The 27,093-nt window shown below is 38.3% G+C and overlaps 1 protein-coding gene across 1 annotated transcript in view; it reads right to left on the reverse strand.

Moving 5' to 3' along the window:
- Positions 1-27,093, reverse strand: part of rbms2a (RNA binding motif, single stranded interacting protein 2a) — a 75,055-nt gene that overhangs the window by 21,879 nt on the left and 26,083 nt on the right. Inside the window, exons 2-4 of the mRNA XM_036560025.1 lie at positions 21,146-21,312; positions 6,849-6,907; positions 5,801-5,892 (exon numbers count right to left, since the gene is read on the reverse strand). Coding sequence (XP_036415918.1) covers positions 5,801-5,892; positions 6,849-6,907; positions 21,146-21,312 — 318 coding nt within the window. The remainder of the gene's footprint in view (positions 1-5,800; positions 5,893-6,848; positions 6,908-21,145; positions 21,313-27,093) is intronic.

Consider the following 27,093-nt stretch of genomic DNA (forward strand, 5'->3'; position numbering starts at 1 on the left):
GTCTCATTGTGAACATGTGGGTGGTTGAGTATTGTCCGCAGCGCGCTCTCCGGGCAGTCTGCGAGTCGCAGAGGGATCAGCTTAATAGGCCTACAAGAGAACTATTCACTGTGCACACAAGCACACAAAAGGCAGACAAGAGTGCAGCGCCCACTCACCAGCCAGCAAAAAGCCCAAACAATCGCACGCACAGACAAAGAGCACGGCACAGGCCGGCTAACAGGACACACAAAGCCCACAGAAAGCACCAGGGGGTCAGTTGCTGTGTAATTCTATTAGAATTTGCATAGCTACAGCCCGTTCTCTCTCCATTTCAAACCCCCTCCCCCATTCTGCTACGCTTTTATATACGTTAGATCAGACGACAGAGTCTGACTGAGCAGCGTTCTGCGTGTGCTATCTGTGTTAACAGCATGTATGTTTCTGCTTTAGCACACACAAAAACAGAGAATGGACGCATTAGATAACTAAATAAGGTCATATGACAGTCAGAGCCAGTTTAAGAGGACCTTGGTCACTTCCTATTTCTCCTGTTATTCCAAAGAAATGACTGCAGAACACTAGATGGCGTCTGTGTGCAAATCCTTAATGGAGCTAAGCGGATAAAAACAAGAAATAAAACACATTTCTAGCTATTTACGTGAGTATGTCCTTTCATTTTGGGAAGTAGAAGGATGTACTCTGTTAAAAAAATAGAAAATTTACCAGTACATTTCTTTTTTCTACAGTAAACTACAGGTGTTGATTGGTTACCATTACTGCTACTGAGTGCTGACTGGTTAGCATTACTGCTGCTGAGTGCTGATTGGTTGGCATTACTGCTACTGAGAGCTGATTGGTTAGCATTACTGCTAGTGAGTGCTGATTGGTTAGCAATACTGCAACTGAGTGCTGACTGGTTAGCAATACTGCTACTGAGTGCTGATTGGTTGGCATTACTGCTACTGAGTGCGGATTGGTTAGCAATACTGCAATTGAGTACTAATTGGTTAGCATTACTGCTACTGAGTGCTGACTGGTTGGCATTACTGCTACTGAGTGCTGATTGGTTGGCATTTCTGCTACTGAGTGCTGATTGGTTGGCATTTCTGCTACTGAGTGCTGATTGGCTAGCATTGCTGTTACTTAGTGCTGATAGGTGTCCATAGGAACCCATGCATTTTGGACTCGGTCAGGAGCGCCATCTAGTATCTGACAAACTTCTCTGGTTCCATTGCAGTTCTGTCTATTACTCTGTAGTTTTTTAAGCTGTTATGTCTGTACAAGTACTCAGGCTGTTTTTGGAAAATTGCTATGAATTTTACTGCAGTTATTATCACACAGTGCATTAATGCAGCTGAGTACTGACTGGTTAGCATTACTGCTACTGAGTGCTGATTGGTTAGCATTACTGCTACTGAAAGCTGATTGGTTAGCATTACTGCTACTGAGCCCTGATTGGTTGGTATCATTATTACTGAGTGCCTATTGGTTAGTATTACTGCACAGATGTCAGATGTTATTTGCATATATCACTCTTAAGGGCGCAGCGACAAAAACAGCCTGTTTAATTCTAAGGGATAAAGAGGTTATAAAAGGGTCACGTAGAACAGAATTCTGACTATTTTTGGTACATAAAACCACACAAACGACATAAGTAGGGGGAAAAAGTAAAATGCAAGAAAAATATAGGATGTGGGCCCTTTAAATATGCACACATGCTCAGATGGAGGGCCTGGGTTTGTGTGCCTGTGTGTGGGTGTGCCAGTGGTTATATAACCAAGGTAAAGAAACCCCTATCATAAAACAGGCATGAGCTGCACGGCTGCCAGGAGGCCTTTCAGGACTGTGTAATGTGTAACAGCGCTGCACAATATACACTGCATGCCCAAAAGTATCCAGACAGCCTTTTTAACGAGTGCATCCAGCGTTTTAAGTATAAGACGTAGAGTGGTTTGTTGTTAAATGCTCCAAACCTACCGCAGTGTTAATGATAGGAACCAGACGTCTGAAGAGTTTAATGTTAAGTTTCTCTGTAATGCTCCATTTCACATCAAACCGCTGTGCATGACTTTGTTTACATCTTAACCATTTAATTATGCAGAGACCTTTAAAAATGAGTGAAAGAATGTGCACCCATTGCTGACGCAGTTTATATAATCTCTGTAGAAAAGCACTGATCAATAGACTGGACCCTCTGGAGCAGCCGCATATCAACCTACGGTCACCATGCCCTTCGGCTAGAGGGGTGTAAAGCCCCCCAGCATTTAGTTTGTGTATAAAATGTATTAATGCCTGTTCATGTGAGTGTCTATTTACACAACATTTGAACTTGAGATGGAATGTTTAGCAGTTTTAATGATATATCGTAGCATAAAAGCCCATCATTATCAAAACATTTCTTCACGCACTTTTAAAAAGGATGGTTCTTCAAGGGTTCTTTAGTAAAGAAAATGGTTTTATAAAGAGCCATGAACACCCAAAGAACTCTTTGCATAAATAAAGTGTTCTTTGCATCATGAAATGGTTCTTCAGATTGATGGAGAATGTGTTGTAGATGGTTCTCTATAGAACCTTTTTAAAAAGAGTCCTATATAGCACCAAAAAGAGTTCTTCTATTGTTACAAGCTTGACATCATAACAATAGAAGAACCCCTTTCGGTACTATACAGAATCATCTACAGCAAATTCATACAAAAAACCCTTTCTTGATGCAAAGAACACTTTGATCATGCAAAGGGTTCTTTGAGTTTCTTTACTAAAAACCCTTGAAGAACCATTTTTTTTAAGAGTGTATAGTAATAAACTGAACAGTAAACAATAGTAGTGCTGGGGATCATGTCACTTCCCTTTACATTTTAGGTGATTTTTTGGGTGTTTTAAAGAAATAAAAGAGTCTATCACTAATAATTACTGCGCAAAATGATTTAATGATGAAAATGATACTGAAAGGCAGCATTTGTGCCTACATTAAATAAACCTACATTAACATTTATAAAGGTTTATTCCAAGTATTAGTTGTCATAAATGCCACTTTGTCAGTTTTGATGTCATTTCACCTCTGCAAGTGTTATGACAGCTGATGATAGCTGCAATAAACCTTTATAAATGTCTATAAAGGTGAATGTCAGTTGTTACGTAGGTGTCGTGTAGCCTTATGAATGCTGCCCTTCACTAAAGTGTCATACAAGTCTGCATATACTACAGCCTTAAAAAAGGTTCTTCAAGGGTTCTTTAGTAAAGTAAAGGCAATGATTCATGAACCATGTGTTCTAAATAGAACCATTTGCATGCTGTAATGGTTCTTTGCATGGTGAAATGGTTCTTCAGCATGATGGAAAATGTGTTGTATATGGTTCTATATAGCACCAAAAAAGGTGCTGTTGCAGTTACAAGTTTGACATTGCAACAATCGCAGAATCCTTTTCAAAAAGATATATAGAACACATGGATCTAAATACAAGCATTGCCTTTACTAAAGAAAGCTTGAAGAGCCGAGTTTTTTAAATGTGTATATTATGTTTAATTAAACTCCTCATATTTGAGCGGCAAAAAATGACCTTGCTTTGCCTTTTTACTTTGAAAAATCATGTTTATGTGTTTGAAATGCCTGTTCACTGGATTTCTTAAATAAAATGTACAGCAGTCTACTTCCATTCACGTTATTTGAACAGAAACAAAGGAGCAACTCCAGTGAGAAACCCTCAAATGCTACAAAACAGCCTCTGCGGACAGTCTAACAGCTCCTCTGGTGCAGGGCTAACAGAGTGCAGCTGATTTATTGAAGATGCATGGCTGTTTAATAGCTTGTGCAAACCGAACTAGGTCAGTGGGGTGAAGGCTTTGTGGCAGACTGCAAAGTGTGCCATGTTCTACTAAGGTAAAAGCCTGAACTGAATGAATAATGCAGAACGCAGTGCATAACAGGGTCTTTCTGCAAACCGTAGCAAGATTTATATTGAATTGGAACACAACGGAAGTCAGTTTGTTGCCTGCAGGTTGCACAGTGTATGGTATATACTGTGACAGCATTGCAAAAGCGCCATATACATGAGTTTACATGCACAAAGAGCACGTATTAAAACGTCCTACTTAAGAGTGCTGCTACTTTAGTGATTATTCACTTCCCCGTTTTGACTGGAAATGAAATACATGATTGGTGGCCTCTGAATTTTGCAAAGAACTGTAAGTAAAAGCACTAAAGAAAAGTAACTCATGTATTCAGTTGAGTCAGATAATGTTTTTTTTAATGTTTTTTAGTGGGCGACATACTGGCTGAAATGCTTCTTAAGGTATTTGTTATTAAGGTTATTTTGATATGCAAATAAATAAAGATAACACAACGTACAAACTGGACAAAACATGCTTATTCACCTCTCATGTTGTGAGCTGTAGCCTGTGGTCAATTAGTCCAGTTTATTGTCAAAGGAGCGACATCAGATTGTATTGAGTCTATGAGTTAACGGGGAAAAGCGAGGAAAAGCCAGTCTCTTGGGGTTAGCCATTAGCCCTTAGCCTAACATGAAGAATAGCCGGCTTTCCGTGCTCCTCGCTTGGCCAGCTGCTTAAGGCGACACTGTGGTCTTGGCCTACAAGCTGAGAGGCTCTGCTCGGCTAAAACTGATAGTGTGAACGGCTGTAATATTTACTAAATTCAGCAGCATCTGACGCTTGTAGATTAAAGCTCAAGTGTGAGAGACACACATATGAGACAAATGACATTTGGACATAATACAACATTCAGCACTGTTTTTGCTGCGTTCAGAGAAGTCGCTGTGGTACAAACGCCTTCATCCTGTTAGAGTCAGAAAGCAACATTGACATCTGTCTATATATTGTTCATACTGTTCTTAAAATTTTGCTCGATAAAAATATTTTTGATTTATTTTAGTGATTAAATATGGTTCTTATTAGAAGTGAAGTGACGTCCAAAATAATACGCCACTGTTAATCTACAAAAAAGGTTTATTTAAGCATTCAAAGTGGTTTTATTTGAAAAAAATATGCATAAATATACTGTACCATAATATATACTTAAACCATTTTGCCCAAACTGCCCACTACTAGTTTAAAGGTTATTTGCCTTACAAAAAGTGCACTGCTCAAAAGGTTCATGTGGGCTGCCTCACAGGTTTACCTTGAACTTTAGCATTTTAGCTAAGATTGGTTGGTAGCGTTTGGAACTGAAGCTTGAAGCTTCCTTTATTAGAAATCAACACGAGTAACATCACTATGACAACACTAAAAAAAGCACAATTTTGGAAAAAATCAAGTACTGTAACGGGAGCAGCTATAATTCATTATTTTTCACCTGTGACAAAGATTCTATAGACATTGTTCACTGGAAGTAAACAGCTGCATAGTGATGATCATTTCTAATAAGTGTTAAGTACTAGTAAGAATGGAGAAACAGGGGCTGTACATAGATTATTAGACAGATAGAGATACAGAGATATCTGATATCAGTATGTGCAGATAACATATAAGAAAAAAGGACCAAAGCTTAGTTTTGACACATATTTCTAACTGATATTTGATGATGCATTTATTCAACTCCAGAAGAGCAGAATTCTTAGGTGACTCTGGGTGACTGGACTGAAATATCAGCATTTTATTCACTTTACTGCACTACTGAACTCTGCAGAAATATATTATATTTCTCTGTAATGCTATTTCAGGTAAATTCAGGCCAAATTTTTTTTTAGAAATGTTTATGTTTTACTGGAATAGACAGATATTTACATAAAAAGTACCTGAGAGCAAAATCAGCCCACAGTTCCCACACTATGGGAACTATGGACTACAATTAAAAATGACTTACTTTGGCCATTTGAGCTTGGACTCCACTGGACTTCAGGGCAGTTACAGCTTTCTGTGCTGCTGCTGGACTGTCAAAGTCGACAAATCCATAGCCTGGAAATATACACACGATTCATAAATACAGAAGGTTTCATATTCATTATGTGAATGTCACAGATTATTAGCAGTATTAGCAGTTACTGTACATATTTATGTAACCATAGTATATAAAGGTTTCAAAATGCATTCAAAGGTAGTGCATCCATTTTCGAATGCTAGCATTGACTATAAAAATATGACATAATAACAGGCCCCTATAATTAGCAGCTTAATCATTACCATCATCAACATCCCATATAAAACCCAGAAGATACACGTAGGTTCACAAGGTTCTACTTGTGCTACCATTTGAATGATTAACCATTCGCTTAGTGACATACAAATAATTGCACTGTAATGCTTTTCATAAATGTATTACACTTAAGTTTAGTAAGTAATATGATATATCTGAATAAATACAATTTAAAAGGCTATTTTAAAATATATTAATACATTTGTATTGTATTACTGTGCAAATTGTAAGGTCAGAACAAGTGAATATTCAAAATACAAAAGTGTCCAAAAGTGTGAAAACACCTGTGTTTTTTCTGAAATTAAGGTATTAATAGTGAGTTTGTGCTGCAGTAACAGCCTCTACTCCTCTGGGAAGGCTTTACACTAGATGTTGGAACATTGCTGTGAGGATTTGATTGAGCATTAGTGAGGTCAGGTACTGATGGTGGATGGTTCTGTATCACTCCAACTCATCCCAAAGGTATTTGATGGAGCTCTGCTCCACAGCCCAATGCTGGGGGGCTTTATACCCCTCTAGCCCACGCTTGGCACTGGGTATGGTGACCTTAGGATCATGTGCAGCTGACCCCATTCTATTGGTCAGTGCTTTTCTATGGAGAGTGTGCACAACTGAACAGGTGCATCTCACAGTAGCTGGTCTGTCTGGACACTTTTGGACACACAGTGTAGTAATATTTGGTTATTATTACACAATTAAATAAGATTTTAATCCTTACCTTTGCACTTGTTGGTAGTTTTGTCCAGAATGGCCTTGGTGGACACAATCTTGCCATACCTTCAAAAACAGCAGAGAAAGGTCATGTACAGCGTGCATACACACAAGAGACATGCTGATCTGATCCAGGCTTATGTAATGGATCAGGTATGAAACCTGATCCAGGTCTGGATCTTTTGCTTCTTGTTTTTGCTCTATTTACTCGAATATTATCCACGACCTGCAGCAGTGAAGACACTTTTCAGAAGATAAACAATCCGTTTACACCTGGTGGTTTTATATGACCTGAATCTGGATTGTAAACTGATAAGATTTTAACCACATGCATTTACACTTGGGCATCAAAGGCGTCTGCAGTCAGGCAGATTGAAATACGACTGCTATATGCCACGGATATGCAAATCAGCTCATAGACAACAACCAATCACCAGTGTTGTTCCTTGTTTTTCAGGTTTTATTTAAAAGTTAACTGTTGCCTCAAAAATTGCAACTGTATTATTGTCAAATTGATGTTTACAAGAAAACGGCTGTTCAGAATAATTCGTTTTTGTAATAAGCTGGCAGATGTTTCGAACAACGAAATCAAACTACCGCTGAACTATTGTGGAAACTTCTGGTTTTAAACTGGTGTTGCCGTGCCATTAGAACAATATGAAATCATAGTACATTAAATACTATAAAAAGGTTATTTCACATCAGTAGTCCACAAAAAATATCAGTCCAGATTGTACACTGCAAATCATACAGTACTGTGCGAAAATCAGAGACCTCCTTCATTTTTTATTTGCAGTCTAAACAGCCATTAAGTCCAAGTTATTCATTTTCTGGAGATGTTTCTGAGGAGATTAGTTATAAGAAAATCCACTCCCCCCATTACTGTCTCCTCTCTCCACCTGTATGTTTGTGTCACTGAGGGAGATCTTTGTGCAGTAACCGGGCTCAGTGGTGTTGTTTTTCCTACAGGTTGAGACATCCCCCAGGGACAAAAACAATTTGTTCTAGCTTTTCCTTTCCCCACCTGTCTGTCTGCCTTTCTGTCTGTCTGCCTGTTCTTTCTGCTTCTCTACTAAAAATAAATCATACTGAAATAATGTAAAGAGCATGCGCACTGTTTGAATGTTGTAGCATAATTATACAGGACTCACTGTGCTAAACAGCCAGATGCCTATTACTTCACATGGAGCTGCTTATTTGATTAATGTTATGCAAATAGGCATCTAATTATTTTTTAAATTAGAGTTTTTTAAATTAAAGTTTAAAATATACATTAATAATATATAAAAATATTATTATTATGCAACTTTAAAAAAATAGTTCTTGTACTGGAGTGTTTCATGTGTTCACTTCACGTAGACTAATAACATTTTCATCCCTAATATTATTATATTTTGGGCATATTTTTTATACTATTATTTTACTAACCAGCTCCCAAAAACGGCACAGGATAACAAATAAACACACATCCTTTACCAAAGATCAACAGCCCAAAACAACAACATAAACAGTCCTGTTTCCTGGGGGCACATGCATCCCATGAGCCTCTCCGAACGGCATTTTGCATTGCCAAACCTCTATGCAGTGCATCACCACCATATACAGCGCTGTGAAGAAGTATGAAGAAGAAGCCACCTTACCAGTTTCTTCTATTTTTGCATATTTGTCACACTTGAATGTCAAACTACTTTCAACATTAGTCAAAGAAAACCCAAGTAAACAGACACTGTTTTTGAATGATAATTTCATTTACTGAATAAAAAATGCTGTTCAGCCCTACCTGGCCCTATGTGAAAAAGTAATTGCCCCCTTTGCTACTAAATCAACCAGTTAACCAAATTCAACTGACTATTAGGTACAGTTTCACCATCCACACCCAGGTATGATTACTGCCAGACCTGCTAAATCTAAACATCACTTTAAGAGAACCCGTCTGGCAATGTGAAGCAGGCTAGAAAGTCTAAAAAAGCTGTACATGATGCCACATTCTAAAGGGATTCTAATACAGATGCCAAACAAAATCACTGATATCTACCAGTCTGGAAAGAGTTACAAAGCCATTGCAAAGGCTTTGCAAAGGCTCACAGTGGTGAACCTTTCCAGGAGTGGGCAGCCGACCAAAATTTCACCAAGAGCACATCAACGACTCATGAAGGAGGTCACAAAAGAAACCAGACAAACATCTAAAGAACTGCAGGCCTCACTTGCCTCAGTTAAGGTCAATGTACATGATTCCACAGTAAGAAACACACTGGGCAAAACTGGCATCCACGGGAGAGCTGCAAGACACAAACCACTGCTGACCAAAAAGAACACAAAAGCTTGTCTCGCATTTGCCAAAAAGCGTCTAGACGAGCCCCAGGATTTTTGGGATAATATTCTGTGGACTGAGTCAAAGGTGGAACTTTTTGGATGACATGGGTCCCTTTGCATCTGGCAAAAGCTAAATACAGCTAACACCACATTCCACCATAAGAACATCACACCAACAGTCAAACATGGTGGTGGTAGTGCGATGATCTGGGGTTGCTCTGCTTCAGCAGAACCTGAACGACTTGTCATAACTGATGGAACCATGAATTCTGCTCTATGTCAGGAAATCCTGAAGGAGAATGTTAGCCTGTCAGTTTCTGACCTAAAGCTCAAGCGCAGTTGGGTCATGCAGCAGGACAAGGAACTGAAGCACACAAGCAAGTCCAGCTCTTGAATGGCTCAAAAGAAACAAAATTAAGATTTTGGAGTAGATGAATCAAAGTCCTGACTTCCCATTGAGATGCTGTGGCAAGACCTTAAACGGGCAGTTCATGCTCGAAAACCCTCCAATGTAGCTGAATTTAAAAAATTCTGCAAAGAAAAGTGGACCAAAATTCCTTCACAGTGATGTAAAAACTGATCACAAGTAATCGCCAACGTTTGATTGCAGTTGTTGCTGCCAAGTGTGGCACAACCGGTTATTAGGTTTAGGGGGCAGTTACTTTTTCATATGGGTGATATAAGTTTTGAATAAATCTTTATCTCAATAAATGGAATGATCAGTAAAAAGGTGTACTTCGTGTTTACTCATGTTGCCTTTATCTTTTATTAAAACTATGAATGATCTGAAACATTTAAATGTGACAAATTAGCAAAAATAGAAGCAAATACTTTTCACAGCACTGTATAAGACATATTCATAAAGGACTACATCAGCCAAGCATGGACAAAAATGCCAAAATACTAATGGAAACCAGTTTGGATGATTTCTTTTAAATAATGTGAGCCAGCCTTAACTAGCTTTCATTCAATATTCACAAGAAACCTGTAAGAAACTATTGCTTCTACACAGACAACACATGCACATCTAAACACATCTAACATTTACATCTAAAATGCACTTTTAAAAGAATATATCACCAAAACATGGCTTACGATGCCAGAAAACTAATGGGAACCACTTACCATGACTTCGCTACACCAACTAGCTTACTTGATAATTTACAACGAGATAAAGTCTTGTTTTCACAGACGTTTACACACTTCCAATGTAGTTGTTTGCACAAACCTTTGTATATGTAAGATGTATCACAAGAACACATCAAACAAACATGGATAACAATGTTGCACGCCAGTTAGCATTGTCTCTTTAGAATAACGCCAACAGGCCCCAACTAGCTGCCATTTATTATTTATTATGTGAGACAGTAACTGTCAGTTAATAATAACTGTGTGCAAGGCTGCAGTCTTTAAACACGTCATCCATTATTAGACACTTTCATGAGTGTAATGTGACTTCGGTGTGAGGAATATGGAGATATTAGCGTTATTGTCATAAATTATGCAACAATACACTTTTTTTCTGAGTGCATAATGGGATCATCAGCACGTCTAGAACACCGAATAACTGTTTTAGACCAATTATAGACAACAACAATAAGCAGAGCTGTAACTGTACAAGCTGCATAGCAATAAGCAGCTGATTGAATGGCGGCCCATTATGCCATTATCTGTCTTATTATCATCTTCATTAGTAGCAGTAGTAGTAACAGTATTATTATTTATTAAATAATGTGTGTTTACTCTTGGATTGGAAATGTTACATAAAATAAATACTTTATTTTTGCAAATGTTACATAACATAAATAACCTATTAACACCGCCTATTAAATTACACATTTTGTTGATTGAAAATAATTTAACACATTCTTTACAGAGAACACACTTAAATATTGCATTTTTTCTGGTACATTTTAATGCACAATTTCTATTCATTTGCTGAGTTTAGCATATTGGAAAAAAATTTAAAATATAAATGCTTTTGCTCAGGCCAGCGTGTTATGTTATATTTACGTTAAATTCAGTATGTAAACAGGAACTGTGCATTAATTGTGCAGAAGTGTGTCTCTGTGGAGGAGGTGTTCACTTATTTTCACTTAAGAATTTGGAATTTGATAAGGCGTGGCTAAAGTTTTGCATACGACTTGTATGCATCCAGTGGTTTGGCTTATAACTTAGCCTGGCTAATACTTTTTTCAGAAAATGAAAAAAATCTGGTTAGTTTTTGACAGTATTTGTGTTTATTTGTATTTATTCTAATGTTATATGGTGCTGTTACTGGCCAGATAAACAGCTTTAAACAGTTTTCATGGCTGCCTAAGACTTTCCCACAGTGTGTAGCGATTCTCTCTCTCTCTCTCTCTCTCTCTCTCTCTCTCTCTCTCTCTCTGCATGTGTCCTTGTTCTGCACTACAGTGAACTCTCTCTCTCTCTCTCTCTCTCTCACTCACTCTCTCTCTGCGCGGTGTTGATGCACGCTGCTGCTCCAGTAACAGCAGGCCGTGTAACCAGATCCCTCCGCCCTCTCTTCCTCTCCTCTCTCCTCCCTCTATCCTCCACCCGCCTGCCCGCCCAGTCTCCGCTGGGTCTTAGAGCACCGTGGGTTGCCTGAGCCCCGATAGGCGTAGCATCTTTTTGTGAGCACTTTTCAGCAGCTCTGATCAGATGAAATAATCACTCAAGTCTGTTTGTACCTCAAAATCCAAAAAAGCCCCAGAAGGTTAAACAAGTCTATAAAGAAGCATCAAAATCTAATGTGACGAATTGTTATAATGATAATGAAAACGAGAAACAGTGATTAAGACCTCTGTTTCTTTTCTGCGCTGGTCAGCACAGACATGCTCAAACGGTCTGAAAATACCAGCTGTGTGGACGATCTCACGGTTTCTACGAGGAACATAAGACACCAGATTTACAACCTCTGTTCACGTTGGAGCATCAAGACACCCAAGAACATCTCCCCTGCAGGTGTGATAGCTCCTGAAAACATGACTCAATATGCAGAACGCAGCGAAGCAGCAGAAGCAGAAAGATTAGTCCCGACAGCACCAACGCCGTCTGCACACTCAGTTCATGAAATGATGAAAACAGTCACAAACCACAGACACAGAGCAGAGAATCCTTCACTATAATGGAGCTCATTATCTTGGATGATCAGCTGTTCTCTGCTGTCGAGGACGTTGTTGATTTTGTAACACATTCTGTACATACAGTAATAATTTTATTAGGTTTATTTTATATACAGTGCTTTTATGTCAGCTCAGTTTTGTCTTCTTGAAAGCAGAAAATGAATAATAATAACACAGTAATAAAAGTTTGTTTCTCTATTACTTTGTATTGTATTGTACGTATTATTGTAAATGGTTTTGGTTTTGGCCAGGACAGACAGACAGACAGATAGATGGACAGATAAAAAGATAAACAGATAGACAGACAGATGGAGAGGTAAATAGACTAACAGACAACTTGACAGACACATAGATAGACAGATAGAGATCGAGCGACAGAAAACTAGATAGATAGGAAGAAAGACAGATAGATAGATGAACAGACAGACAGAGATAGATCGATAGATTGATAGATACATAAATAGATAGATTTAAGAAGCTTTAGGGTTTTCTGATGCCCACAGCGATAGGGCAGAGCCTGTTACTACGCTGGTGACAAATGACAAAAAAACATCTTAAAAGCCAGCACCATCTTTGAAACGTACAGATTGTGTAATGAAAGTGTTCTATAAAATTACGCATTCCTCATAAACAGTTACTGCCAGAATTCAGCAGCGGCCCTTCGGCTTCTAGTGTAAACGAGTTTCAAACTGCAGGTTTTCTAATCTTCACTAAATACAAGGAAATGCATGAAACTTGCTGTCTATGATAATCAGCCCTGCGCTACAGACGCAGCAGATAGAGATCAGCTGAAAACCACAGGAATATTCCTTTAATAACACATAGTCAGGTTTACGATCAAAGAGATGGATCCTGGCTCAGCACTCCGCACCTCTCCCTGCAGACCTGGCTTTGGCAGCGCGCACAGACATTCCAGTCTGTCTCCCGTTCGTTTCCTATCACGCTGACATGTGGTGAGTCTGTCTTTAGGCCATTTGGCACCCTGGAGTGTGCGCTGCTGGCACCGCTACCTGCACACTATTCAGTCGAGCAGAACTTTCTACCTTAAGAGAGAACAACCGTTTTAACAGCAGGTTTACAAGTGCAAACAGACCACTTGGCTGCCACAACAATGAACCTGATGGCGTAATTTAGCAGGAAAAAGCTTTACTGGCATTAAAGGTGTCCTTACAGTAGTGTGCTGAAGTCAGAGATCACCTTTTACTTCATTATTTATTTTCCAGGAGAAAGTTCTGGAGAGATATATACTGTCATATAGACACATGCACATATCTATCTATCTATAGATGTATCTATCTATATATATATATGGGTTTATATCGACTGAATATATATATATATATACATATACACACACACACACAGAGACACATGCGTGTATTTCAAGGGTTCTTTAGTAAAGGCAGTGGTTCTATATACACCGAACCACAGACACTCAAAGAACCCTTTTCAAGCCTAAATGCTTCTATAGCACTAAAAAGGGTTCTTCTATTGTTACATGCTTGACATCACAACAACAGAAGAAGTATTTGAGTGCTGTATAGAACCCTTTTCAAAAAGGTGCTATATAAACCAACTACAGCACATTTTCCATAAATCTGAAGAACATTTCATGATGCAAAGAACTCTTCAGTTATGCAAAGGGTTCTTTGAGTGTTTATGGTATACAGAACCATTACTACATGTGCCATTCGGCTTAAAATAAAGCTACCTTGAGGTGGATCATTCTGAGCACTGCAGTGACACTGATATGGTGATAGTGTGTTAGTGTATGTTGTGCTGGGGCGAGTGGATCAGACACAGCAGTGCTGTGGGAGTTTTTAAACACCTCAGTGTCACTGCTGGACTGAGAAGCAAAAACATCCAGCCAACAGTGTCCTGTGGGCAGCGTCCCGTGAAGGACTAGAGGATGACCAACACAAACTGTGCAGCAGCAGATGAGCTATCGTCTCTGACTTTACATCTACAAGGTGGACTGACAAGGTAGGAGTATCTAATAGAGTGGACAGTGAGTGGACACAGTGTTTGAAAACTCCAGCAGCACTGCTGTGTCTGATCCACTCGCCCCAGTGCAACACACACTAACACACTATCACCACGCCACCCTAATAATACCCGCTCTGTGGGGGTCCTGTGGGGTTCCTGACCATTGAAGAACAGTGTAACAAAGTGTGCAGAGAAACAGATGGACTACAGTCTGTAACTGTAGGACTACAGAGTGCTCCTATATGGTCAGTGGAGCCAATGTAATGGACAAAGAGTGTAGATATATAGACCAAGTATATATAAAATAACTGCTGCTATGACAAAACCTCACACACTTATTTATTTTCCTTATTAGACTATTTGCACTTCTCTGTGTTCCTGGCTGTCTGAACGGATCCCTGGTGATCAGCGAGGTCAACAGACCACCAGACAGACTCCTGAACGTGTGTGTATATGTGACTGGAGGTCACCCTCAGAAGCTACTATTCAACTTTGACGCACACAGTGACCTTGGGTGTCCTCTCCTTTTCATGCCCCGGTGTTCGCTTTCCAGTTAACGAAGCTCCCCCTCCTGACTTCCTCACCTCCACTTCACCCCGTCTCTTCTTCCTTCTCCCCTCGCACTCTGCAATGGTACATTCCGAGAGCTCCTGCTTCTAAAGGGGACCACGTACTGTGGTGTCTATGACATACGGTCAGTGAAAGGGCTGCACGATTTTGAGATAAAATGTGATGTTTGATTAAAGCTGTTAGATATCATGATGACAGTGTGCCTCTGACGAGGCGTGACGCAAACACAGAAATCTAACTAACCTCTCCTTTAAGCAAACAGCAAAACATCATATTACAAAAGCATCATTCGCCATTGTGCAACATCAAATAAAGTGAAATACTAACAGCTGCTTACATCAGACTTGATGAGAAAAACATTCAGCATTACCAAATACATTAATATATATATATATTGCTGTCAGATCAAAACCTCATATCTCCAAAATAGTAACTTTACAGGAGAAAGAAAAAATTTACTTTACTTCTAATGTAAGTCAATGGAATCAGACATTTTCCCACATCGTTTTAGGTCATTTCTTTTGGTCCATTCATCATGAAATTTACAAACAATGTGAAGGACAACAGGTATTTTTAAATAATGTAAAAAATGAAAAATGCAAGGTTTTGCTCCGACAGCAGCGATACATATGTATTTGTGTGTGTATATATTTTTTTATATATATATATTTTTTTTATTAAACTTTTTATTATTTTTTTTATACTTTTTATTTATATTTTTGTTCAGTAGATAAATATTTGTTGTGACTAGGCATTACGTAACTATGTAAAACTAGGGCTGGGCAATATGACCATATTTATCATTATCGTGATGAATTACATCACAATATGCTTTTCTAATTATACTGACTAAAACTGACTAACTACATGTTTCATTACTAAGTGAGCATCATTAGTCCTGTTTAATCAGATTAATGCAGTGCAGGATGTTAAACACTGAATAGAAATTATTATATTCATAATTTTCAATATTATTTTATGAATGTGACACCACTGGTCCTTTTCTTTCCCAACTTCTCAGAATAATAAATATTATTAAATAAATTAAAATAAATACTCTGGCTTCAAAAAATTATATATATTATCCAAAACCACCAGTGAACCTACAGGTCTTCTGAGTTTTATATGGAATGTTGATGATGGTAAAATAGTGGAAAATCTGAAATAATAAGTTTTATTTGGGGACTATTTTCTCATATTGCCCTGCATGTATCCCTCCACCATGAATGGGTGTAAAGACCTACATTATGGTGGCTGACAAGACCCAACACACTGCAAAATAAGCTGCAAACACTTTCATCAAAATGAAGTACACTCTTAAAAATGGTTCTTCAAGGGTTCTTTAGTAAAGACAGAATTGTTCTATATAGAACCCTTGAACACTCAAAGAACAATTTGCATGCTTTAATGGTTTTTTGCATGGTGAAATGGTTCTTCAGGAACCATTCTTCTTCTTTGATGGAGAATGTGCTGTATGTGGTTCTATGTATTATATGAGGTTCTGCTATTGTTACAATGTCAAGCTTTTTGGTGCTATATAGAAGCATTTTCAAAAAGGTTCTATATAGAACCTTCTACAGCACATTCTGCATCAATCTGAAGAACCCTTTCATGATGCAAAGAGGCCTTCAATCATGCAAAGGGTTCTTTGAGTGTTCATGGTTCTATAGAGAAACATTTTCTTTACTAAAGAATCCTTGAATAATCATCATTTTTAAGTGTGCACTGTAGAATGTAGTTCTGCTGTCCAGAAGCTAAAAGCAGCGAGTAAAAGCAGCGCATGCTCTGAACGTAGAGGAAAGGAGTTCCCTCTCAGCCTGACAGACGAAGACCAAGCGAGTCTGCAAAACAGAGAGCTTTTCACGTGGGTTACATCAGCGTGAAATTACCATCTCCTCACGCTTCCCACTCCTCCACCCAAAGGGGAAAAGATGGGTGGGGTAGGAAAAATGGGAAAACACTTCACAACTGCAGAAAAATTCACATGAAAAAAGAAAGAGGATGTGGTGTAAGCAGAGAATCGGGGTGGGTAGAGAGTAATGCGCAATAAACAGGAACTTGGAGCAACAGAACTCCTTTAGAATATCACCAAAACAATGTGTTAGATCAGACGCATCATCTACTGTTCTGGTAAAAAGAAATCAACACCGATGCACAACTCTGTTCTTCAGAAACGGCTCATGCTTCTGCTGAAAGCCTGGCGCACTGCATGTTTGTATGTTATTTGTAGAGCGATATATTTCACAGTTGACATTCCAGACTTGTGTATGAAGGATTATACGCCACACTCGCTGCCAAGAATAGACGTTGGGCTGAATTTTCCATATGTTAAATACGTCTGCTGGGTGTTTGTGGAAAAGCAGAATCGCCGCCATAAATGTCACTTAGAAACCTTAAAAAAGTAATAATAATAATAAAAAACGTCACAATTTCCATCCCAGATTAAAAAGAGCTTAACTCTCGACCTGAGCTGGAGAATGAAACACTGGATTTGCGCAAAATTTTAAAATATTTCTCTAAATCCACAAAAAATTTGTGCCTATTTGTTAAAGTATGGGCCACTTACTTACTATGGCAGTATATGCCAGGTACAGTTAAAGGGTCCATACACTGTCAAAGTTTCAAAACGTCAGTTCATACAGTTCGACAGCAGCTGCACAAACAGCCTCACTGTTTTTGTGATGTCATAAAAAAAGCAGATACATGTATCCGCCTATTTAGCCCATGCAGTTTAGCCCCCCCCCACTCACGCTGAAGTTATAAGGAGAGGTTCAGCACAGGACTGCTTTTTGAACAAGGCTGCCAATCAGAACAGAGCTCATTTACACATACAAGTCTTAAAGGCGAAGTAAGAAAAACTTAATTTTAATTTTTTAATTTAAAAAAGTTTAATTTTAAGGAATTTTAAGGTCATAAAATTATCAAAAAAAAGCTGTCACAATTTTTGGTACATAAAACCACACAAATGTTGGAAAAAAGTAAAATACAAGAAAAATGTAGGACAATATGGGAATTTTAATTGCCGTCACGGTATTGGCCTCTGCAATAATGATACTCCAAAATGCTGCAATATTCAAATGAGAACTCTAACCAATCACAGTATTTATTTTCTCTGTGTTGTGAACATCTTAACCAATCACAGCTCCCAAGTTTCTGTGGGTGGTTTAATGAATCGAGGTATTCAGGGTTGTAAAAGTAAATATTTTTAATAAAATAATGCAGGTTGATCTTTAAATGGGTCAGATAATTACAAACATTCTTCTATTATATTTTCTTTATAATCGCAATACGAGCATTTTGTTTTTATAATCTTATACATAAAGCTGCCATAGAACAGATGGCACCATTACACTTTGTAAAGGTTATGTCAAGTAAAGCAAATGTGCTTCAGCCCTTTATGGCACATTTCTTTTTAAGAAAGTAGTGCTCCACACTAAAAAGGCTGATTTGGAGAGATGTCCACTTTTGGTTCCCCAAAACAACCTTTCACTAGTCATTTTTCTAAAGAACTGCTTTTGTAAACGAGCTGTGTGAGTGTGAAGAACCTTCTTAAAAGTTATCATGTAAAGGTTCTATGCCAATCTGAAGGCTTTTCCAAGAACAGCACGTCCAAGCCATGTACCACTGAGGAACCTTTGTTTTGAGGAGCGCAGTATAACATGTAACACGACACTGACTCATTACGTCTTATTAAACACAGCTGTTCTGTCGCTCTAACGCAAATGATCTCGGTAACACTGTTTAAAGTCGAAACATCTCCCGATCCAAACGACCGCCGTGAATTTAAAGCCACGACAGAGAACGTTCCGAGTGGTTTCAGTGCGTCTCTCGGTGCAGTGAAGGTTACCTCAGGACAGGAGCAGGCCTTCCCCTTTCTGGCCCCGTATCTGCCTCTGTTTCGCTATCGATCTCTCCTGCGCTCCTCACCTCGCTCGCCCTCGCGCTTTCTCTCCAGTCTTGCTCTGTTTCTCCTCAGCTCTGTTTCTGTCTTTTGTCTGTTCTTCTGTTTCTGCGTGTTTTATTTCACTCGTTTGTGCTGATTATGAGCCAAAGCTGCACGATATGAACACAATGTCATATCGTGAATTTTCAGCATCGAAAGACGAATCAATTTTTTGCAATTCAGCAAATCAATTTTTAAATCGCAAGAGCTGCGATTTTAATTGTAGCCCTTTGTCAAAAGTATTAACCTAGATATAGATGAGTTACACCAATCAAAATCAACATAATACTCTCAACTGACTGACAGCGTTTAAGCCTCAACCTAGAAAAAGTGGATATTCTGGTCTTCTTGTTTAGAAAAACGGAGCTCCATTTATAGAAATTAATCGCAATTATACTGTTAGCGCTTATATTACAATGCTAGATATTGCTGTAATGATATCACTTACACAGGCTTCTTCAGTGTGAGCATTTGAGAACACAATTTTGATTGAAGAGGTCAACTTTTGTCTGAATACCCAACCACTTATATATCACTGCTGTCAGAACAAAACCTCGTATCTCCATTTTTGTTGTTTTTCAGTTTTTAACATAATATGAAAATACCTGTTGCCCTTTACATTGTCTTGAAATTTCATGATGAATGGACCAAATGTAATGTCCCAGAATTACTTGGAAAAAAGTCTGGTTCCATTGACTTACATTAAGAGTGAAGTATGTTTTTTCCTTCTCCTGTAAAGTTACCATTTTGGAGATACAAGGTTTTGTTCCGACAGCAACAAAATACTTAATGCGTGAATACAAAGCGCACAGATTTTTTTAAACTGTCGCCCAATCCCATTTCACCCCTTACACCTACCACTTAGCCCTTAGCCCTCCATATGGCCTACAGGGTAGGGTGTCCCGATTCTCGTTTAGATAGAGAGATAAGGCGAAGTGTTAGTGTTAGTGTAATGCTTCATTTCACTGCATATCAGTGCATCCGTAATACACACTGCACAACAACACATTACATAGGCAAAATAACTTGCACTTATGAAATATAGCTCCACTTTGACTCTACACGCTGACCATAACAAACCTTTTTGGGGCAATTATGCAACGTTTAAGTGATAAAGCAACATTTAAGTGTCACATATCTGGCCGTAAGAAAACAGCTGCAGTCCATTTTCTAAGCACAGAGTAATACAAAAGTATTTTTGCACTGTTGTCATAAAATTAAAGATACAACAAAGACATTTTTCATGAAAGCGATGCAAATAATGAATAGTGCAATATTTTATGGTGACGAGAAGCACAAGTGTGTAGGTCTGCAAGTATTAATATGATCAGTGAATCTGGAAATACAGTCTGGGCACCAACACAGTTTGGGCACCTCCGATCAAATTCCATGTTATTGTTGCATTTCTAAGTGTAACTAAGTGAACAGATCCTCTACAGAGAACACACTTCTGCACATTTTAATACATAATTACTAGGGGTGGGAATCTCTAGGCACCTCACGATTCAATTACGATTCAGAGGGCTGCGATACGATTACAAAACGATTATCGATGCATCTTTTTTTTCTACATAGCATTTATATTTTCTCACTGTGTGAGCTCAAGTTTCGAGTTCAAGTTTAAGTTTATTTGTCACTTGCACAACATGTCAGGACATTTATGCATTGAAATGCTTGTGGTGAGGCTCTGCTAATCACTCTACAGAAAGTAAATAAGTAAAAATAAAAATACAAGAAAAACCAACTGAAATATATTAAATATACACAAAATATACACAGAATATAGAGAAAATATGCATTTTAAAGTGACTAAACTTAAACTTAAAGTGACTAAACTTAAACTTAATAAAATCACTTAAAGCAGGTAAAAATGTCTAGAAATAAGGTCATCCTAAATTAAGTTTACAACAATCTCAAAAAGAGGAATATTACATTTACTGACTATATTTAAGATAATTTTACTTGATAAGATACCATTTATTGCAGTGATCTCATTTAAAATATGTTAAACTCAGTAAAAAAAAAAAACGTAATTATGCATTAAAGTGTGCAGAAGTGTGTTCTCTGTAGAGGATCTGTTCACTTAGTTACACTTAGAAAATCAACAATAACATGGACTTGCAGACGGCTGTAAATGTCTGAAACATTTTACTCACAGTACCTTTGAGATCAGCTACATTTCAGCCAATTCAATTCAGTTTTAATTCAAAAACCCAACTGAGAGCTGAAATTCACAGAACTTCATCTTCACGTTTTTTCTGTACGCCTACACACCTCGATTTTTCCCTCCGCTGGGTGGAAGCTATGATGCAACACAGCCAGCTTAACATTTAACTGTACAGAATAAGCAGCACATTGACTTACGGCTGACAGAGCTTGACCAGGTCCTGGTCGGTGGTCCCTGGATGGAGGCCCCGAATGTAGAGATTAGTTTTGCTCAGCTGTTCCCCTCCCCCTGCACTGCTAGCGCTGCTACTGTTGGTGTTGGGACTGGGGGGTGCCATCTGGTGGCTGGAGGATACATAGGACTGCTGCAAAGAGAACACAAACAGAAAACATAATTGCTATTGGGCTACTGCTGAACATACCACACACTCTTGTAGAAAACTTTCAGCGTCTTAATTATCGTCCAAAGAAAACAATTGTATGATACAGATGTACAAATGAAAACATTTGAGCATTTATCATCTTCATCAATATCATTTATAGCATCATCATGATCAATTATCAACTATCCTTCCAAAACCCTGAGCTTCACTAAATTAATAAAAGCAATGATACATCAATCATCCAAGCTGCTGTGTTTCCTATCACTGTGTAAAAGAAGCTCCTTTCTGCCTTTATTGTTGGATGCACTGCACACGCATTCAGCATGTCGTTCACATCAGTAAGCGCTTATTATTGACTGGTTTAACCAGAGTAACAAAAATAGAAGTGTGAAGTATATTCCTTTCAGAAGTATCATTAATCATAAACATAGTTTGTATGTTTGTCACGTTAATTACATGTTAAAGCAAGTGCCACAACTGCATTGAAAAATCATGTTATTAGGGGAGAACATTGTAATAATATCAGATTCAATTGAATATTTTAAGATGCAAGTAATTTTATGGCTTTAATCGCAGTGGCACCTACAGCTGGTGCTCAGTGATAGTTTGTTTGTTTCTTTGTATTTATTCCAAGTTTGGAATAAATAGTTACTGCCACATTTTATCAAATTATATAAAATTTATGCACAGTTTTGTGCACAACTATGCGCTCACTGTACTCACACAGATGCTGTCATAAATGTGACTGATGTGTGAAGTATATTCTTTCCGTATAATGGAGCTGAATGAGCGGGCTGTATTCACTCTGGACTGTGAGCAGTGAACACTGGCACGCAGTTTTAACTGCGTCCTTGGCCTCAGTGTCCTCAACCCAACGTACACTGCTTAATGCAAGAAAGGAGCCAAAACACCCACACGGCATAAACCCACGGCCTCACTAGCGATAATACCTCCCAAAGCCTTTGGCCTCAGCCCCTCCTCACCCGTTTCCTCTCTTCATTGGTTCAGCCCATTGTCTCTGCTTTCTAATAATAACATTGTGCAACCTTCAGACACACATAATGGAGAAACCTCAGTGAAATGTACAGAAACTTTGCGTCCAAGGATCATTTGCGGCGGCATGAATCATCGCACAAGAGGAAATGAGGGGATACGCAGCCATAAGCAACAAAGCACTCTTTGAAAGCTTCACCCCGCCCCCCGCCCCCCCACCCAACCACCACCACCGACATTCTCCATGCAGCACTGCTTTGATCAGGATACGAATCACACTGATACTCATACTTTAATATCACGCATTATCCCTGAAAAGGTATTTAAAGTACTTTGCCGCTGGCCAACAACAGCACACTTCAACATTTTTTACGTAATGTAACACCAGTGGACTACAACAAAACTTTGACTAATGACAAAATGTTGGTTTAGTTTCCAAAAGACACCGAATTAACAAGGGATTTGAATTCCAATTTTACAACTTTAATATCCGCAAGAGGTAATTTGAGCTTTTCAACCAAGGAAAATCCCTTAGTCATTGAGCTTCAGTCACGAAGGCTGGGCCTTCACATGAGCTACAGAGCTAACGCTAACACAAGGGCAGGCCTTACTAGTTGGCATTAATACGGTGAAAAAGTTAGCATTAAGTAAATAAGTTAGCATTAATATGGTGAAAAAATTAGCATTAATAAAGTGGATAAGTTGGCATTAATACGGTGAATAAGTTAGCATTAAGATGGTGAATAAGTTAGCATTAAGATGGTGAATAAGTTAGCATTAATATGCTGTGCTGCTACTATATGCTTAAAGACTTTGTTCTGGTTGTTTTGTTTTTTTCTGTTTTCCTCTCTCCTAATTACACCAAAGTGAATCTTACACAGCACTGTAAACGTTAACCAGACAGAAAACATATTTAAGTTAAACAGAACAGAATAAAAAAAAATAAATATGAACTGATTCACAACAGGAATATTGCTATGCTTATGTTAACTGTTTATCAAATGCATTCTTTAAAAATATGACTGACACGGTATAGATGTTACACTATATGGACAAAAGTATGTGGACACCTGACCATCACACCTGTATGAGTTTCTTTACACCACTTCAGGCATGGCGCACAGTTATCTTAGCCTGTGTACAGCAGGTCAGCCATTGAGGCCCTTTTCATAAAGCTCCTTACGCACAATTCTTGTGCTGATGTTGTTTCCAGAGGCAGTCTGGAACTCTGCAGTGATTGATGCAACAGAGGATTGGCGAGTTTTATGTGCTACACGTTTCAGCACTCGCTGGTCCCACTCTGTGAGTTTGTGTGGTCTACCGCCTTTTGGCTGAGCTGTTGCTCCTAGATGCTTCCATTTAACAATGATAGCACTTACAGTTGTCTGGGACAGATCTAGCAGATCAGAAATTTCACAAACTGACTTGTGGCAAAGGCATCCTATGACAGTGCCACTCTTAAAGTCACTGAGCTCTTCGGTATGACCCATTCTACCGTCAGTGTTTGTCTATTGAGACAGGTTTGGCTGAAACACCTAAACCCAATAAATGAGAGAGGTGTCCACTTATTTTTGGCCATATAGTGTATATCCCCAAGCATTAATTTCTACTGATGCACTGATAACTATAACAATAACTGATACTTAGCACCTTGTTTTATCTGATACCAATATCAAAAACAGATGGCTTGTGGGATTCTACGCATGGTTCATGTACCAATACATATTAGCTTGTTGACAAAACACTAAGAAGGTTATCAGATTGGCAATAAAGTCTACACTCATCAGCATGTTTCATGCGGTGTCTTTGGGGGAACGGTGCTTATTTTACGTTTGGTAAGCGGAATCAGAAGACAGAGGAGGTGAAGGCAGACAGGAATAACATTTAAACAGCAAAACTACCGCTGTGATCAGAGAAAACGAGATATTGAGAAAATGTTAAAATCAGAATCAGAATCAGAATCAAGCTTTATTGGCCAGGTATGCTTACACATACAAGGAATTTGGTTTTGGTTACAGACCCACTCTACTGTCAGTGTTTGTCTACCGAGACTGCAAGATTGATTTACCCCTGCTAGCCTCAGGTTTGGCTGAAACACCTAAACTCAATAAATGAGAGAGGTGTCCACTTATTTTTGGCCATATAGCGTATATCTCCCAGCATTAATTTCTAATGATGCACTGATAACTACAACAATATGTCATTAATCTTCTGGTAGTAATCAAAATGTCAGTAATCTTTTTAAAAGGTGAGCAAACATCATTTTAAATTTAAAAAGAAATGTGAAATGTGTTTACATGCATCTACTCTCCACTATAGCCTCGTTCATAATCTTAAACATGAGCAAAACTGTTGTGCTTTACAGTAAAATGACTCCACAGAGCTCTAATTACATTACACAGATGGGTTTGGTTCAAATAAATATAAAGTTTGTTTTGATTAAAAACAAACGATTTCAAAATAGCGCGTGCAAAATAGTCATTATATGAAACATCCTAAGTGATATATAAACAACACAAAAACCTGAACTGCCTCATAGAAAACTTCTCCATCACAAAAGTATGTTTAAAATATGTGCAAAATGTATGTATTAGCTATATGTTACAGTTTTTTTACTACAGTAAACTGTGCATGCAGGCATTTTGGCACCTGGGATACGTGCCTACTATGCCTGCAGAAACTCGTCAAATATGATTAATATTACTTACATTTTTAAATTTTATAAAAATTCATTTGATGTTGTAAATCAAAAATATAACAGAACCCAAAATTTTGCCATGACGAGGTTTTGCAGACCTCTACTTATGATAACATAGAGCAGGGGTGTCCACCACTAAAAGGGCCATAGTAAAAAACCTCTACAAATCTGTGATCCAGAGAACGTCTGTGTTGTTATTTGATTGTTAAATAACATTTTGCCATAACTTGAGCTGGACATTGTTTATTCAAAATATGCCAAAACCAACATCACCAACATCAAAATAAAGACAGTTATGGTGAACCTTGAAATATTACATAATGAATACTTCAAATATTAAAAATAAAATAAATAAATGATTAAAATAGCATTGTTCACATTACAATAGGCTACATTACATCACATTACACACATTATGTTGCAGTGCATGCTGGGGATTGTAGTGCAGCGCATTGTGAAATTGGTTAATATCAATAGACAACGAAAATAATTTCGCAGGCTAGGATTATGCCATGGGCCTTAGACCATTGAGCCTAGAGGACAAACTTTAGCATTAGCTAGAAAACAGTGATTAAATTAGCCTCATTAGCTATAGCTGCCTTAAAAATACCTGACGAACAACGCAGGCATATAATGTTGACTCATAAAAACCTTATGTCCAATGATTATGTCTGAAAACATCTAGTATCTGTTCATGATAGACCAGTACAAACATTCAATGAGCAATATTAGATAAAACTAGTATATACTAGGCTATTAAACACAATATCACTTAAGCATAAAAGACCTTTGCCCACCATACAAAGACAAGGCTGAGGTTGTGCCCGCTGTAAAAGTACCATCCAGAACACTGTTCTACAGGATTTACAGCCTTAGACTATAAAACAGTCCAGAAGTATCCAGACATCCCTTCTACTGAGTGCATTCAGCTACTTTAGGGTCACTAATTGCTCACACAGCTTGTAATCTCCACAGAAAAGCACTGACCAATAGAATGGGGTGCTCTTGCATGAGCCTAAGGTCACCATGTCCAATGCCAAGCGTTGGTTAAAGGGGTATAAAGCCCCCAGCATCGGGCTGTGAAGCAGTGGAACTGTGTTCTCTGGAGTGATGGAGCTCCAGCCAATATGTGTGGTATGAGCTGGAGTGATCCAGAACTGACCATCCAACATCAGTACCTGACCTCAATAATGCTCAATCAAATCCTCACAGCAATGTTCTAAGATCTAGTGCAAGGCCTTCCCAGAAGAGTAGAGGCTGTTACTGCAGCACAAACTCACTATTAATACCCTTCATTTCAGAAGAAACGCTGGAGGGGCAGGTGTCTACAATCTGTGATCGTTATCACAATATTGGCCTTTCTGCTGATATCACAGCATGTCGAACATGTGGGCAGTAAATTCAGTGGTACTGTTACCAAAACATTCATGTGCATTACAGTGCAATTGCACAACATTTGGTAGAAAGAAATATGGAAAGTATGCAATCAAGAGTGAAATGTGATGTTTGTAATTGCTGAGAAGAAAAAAATTCAGATTCAGAGTGGTTTGGTGTGAAATGCTCTGTTCTACAGAAACACCTCTTAAAGCTCCCTCACAGAGAGTTAGCACACGAAATGGTTCTGAATACACTGCCACCACTGTGACAACTGTTATGAGTTTTCAGATAAGCCTAAAACAGAAAACATGTTTTTCATTCATTCATGGTGGAGGGATGCATCCAGGGTGTTGTGAGGCAAAATAGCCCCCAAAGAAACTTATAAAAAAATAAAAAAAAAACTTTTTTTTTTCAGATTTTCCACTATTTTATCATCATTAACATTCCATATAAAACTCAGAAGACACATGTAGTAAATAGTAAATAAAATATCTATATTTGTGTTGTAGTCAAGGCGACCCCTGGTTCCTATCACCACCACTGTAATCTGAACCATTTCACAACAAACCACTCTGAATCACTCTGTTCTGTACATCTCAAACACTTGATTATGCAGAAATTTTGGAAAGTCGATGGAATTCCCCTTCAACATAACTAATATACTGTAGCGTAAATTCCATGACCTAATACATTTC

The sequence above is a fragment of the Colossoma macropomum genome, unplaced genomic scaffold (genome assembly GCF_904425465.1).
Source record: "Colossoma macropomum unplaced genomic scaffold, Colossoma_macropomum, whole genome shotgun sequence".
In the NCBI taxonomy this organism is placed as follows: domain Eukaryota; kingdom Metazoa; phylum Chordata; class Actinopteri; order Characiformes; family Serrasalmidae; genus Colossoma; species Colossoma macropomum.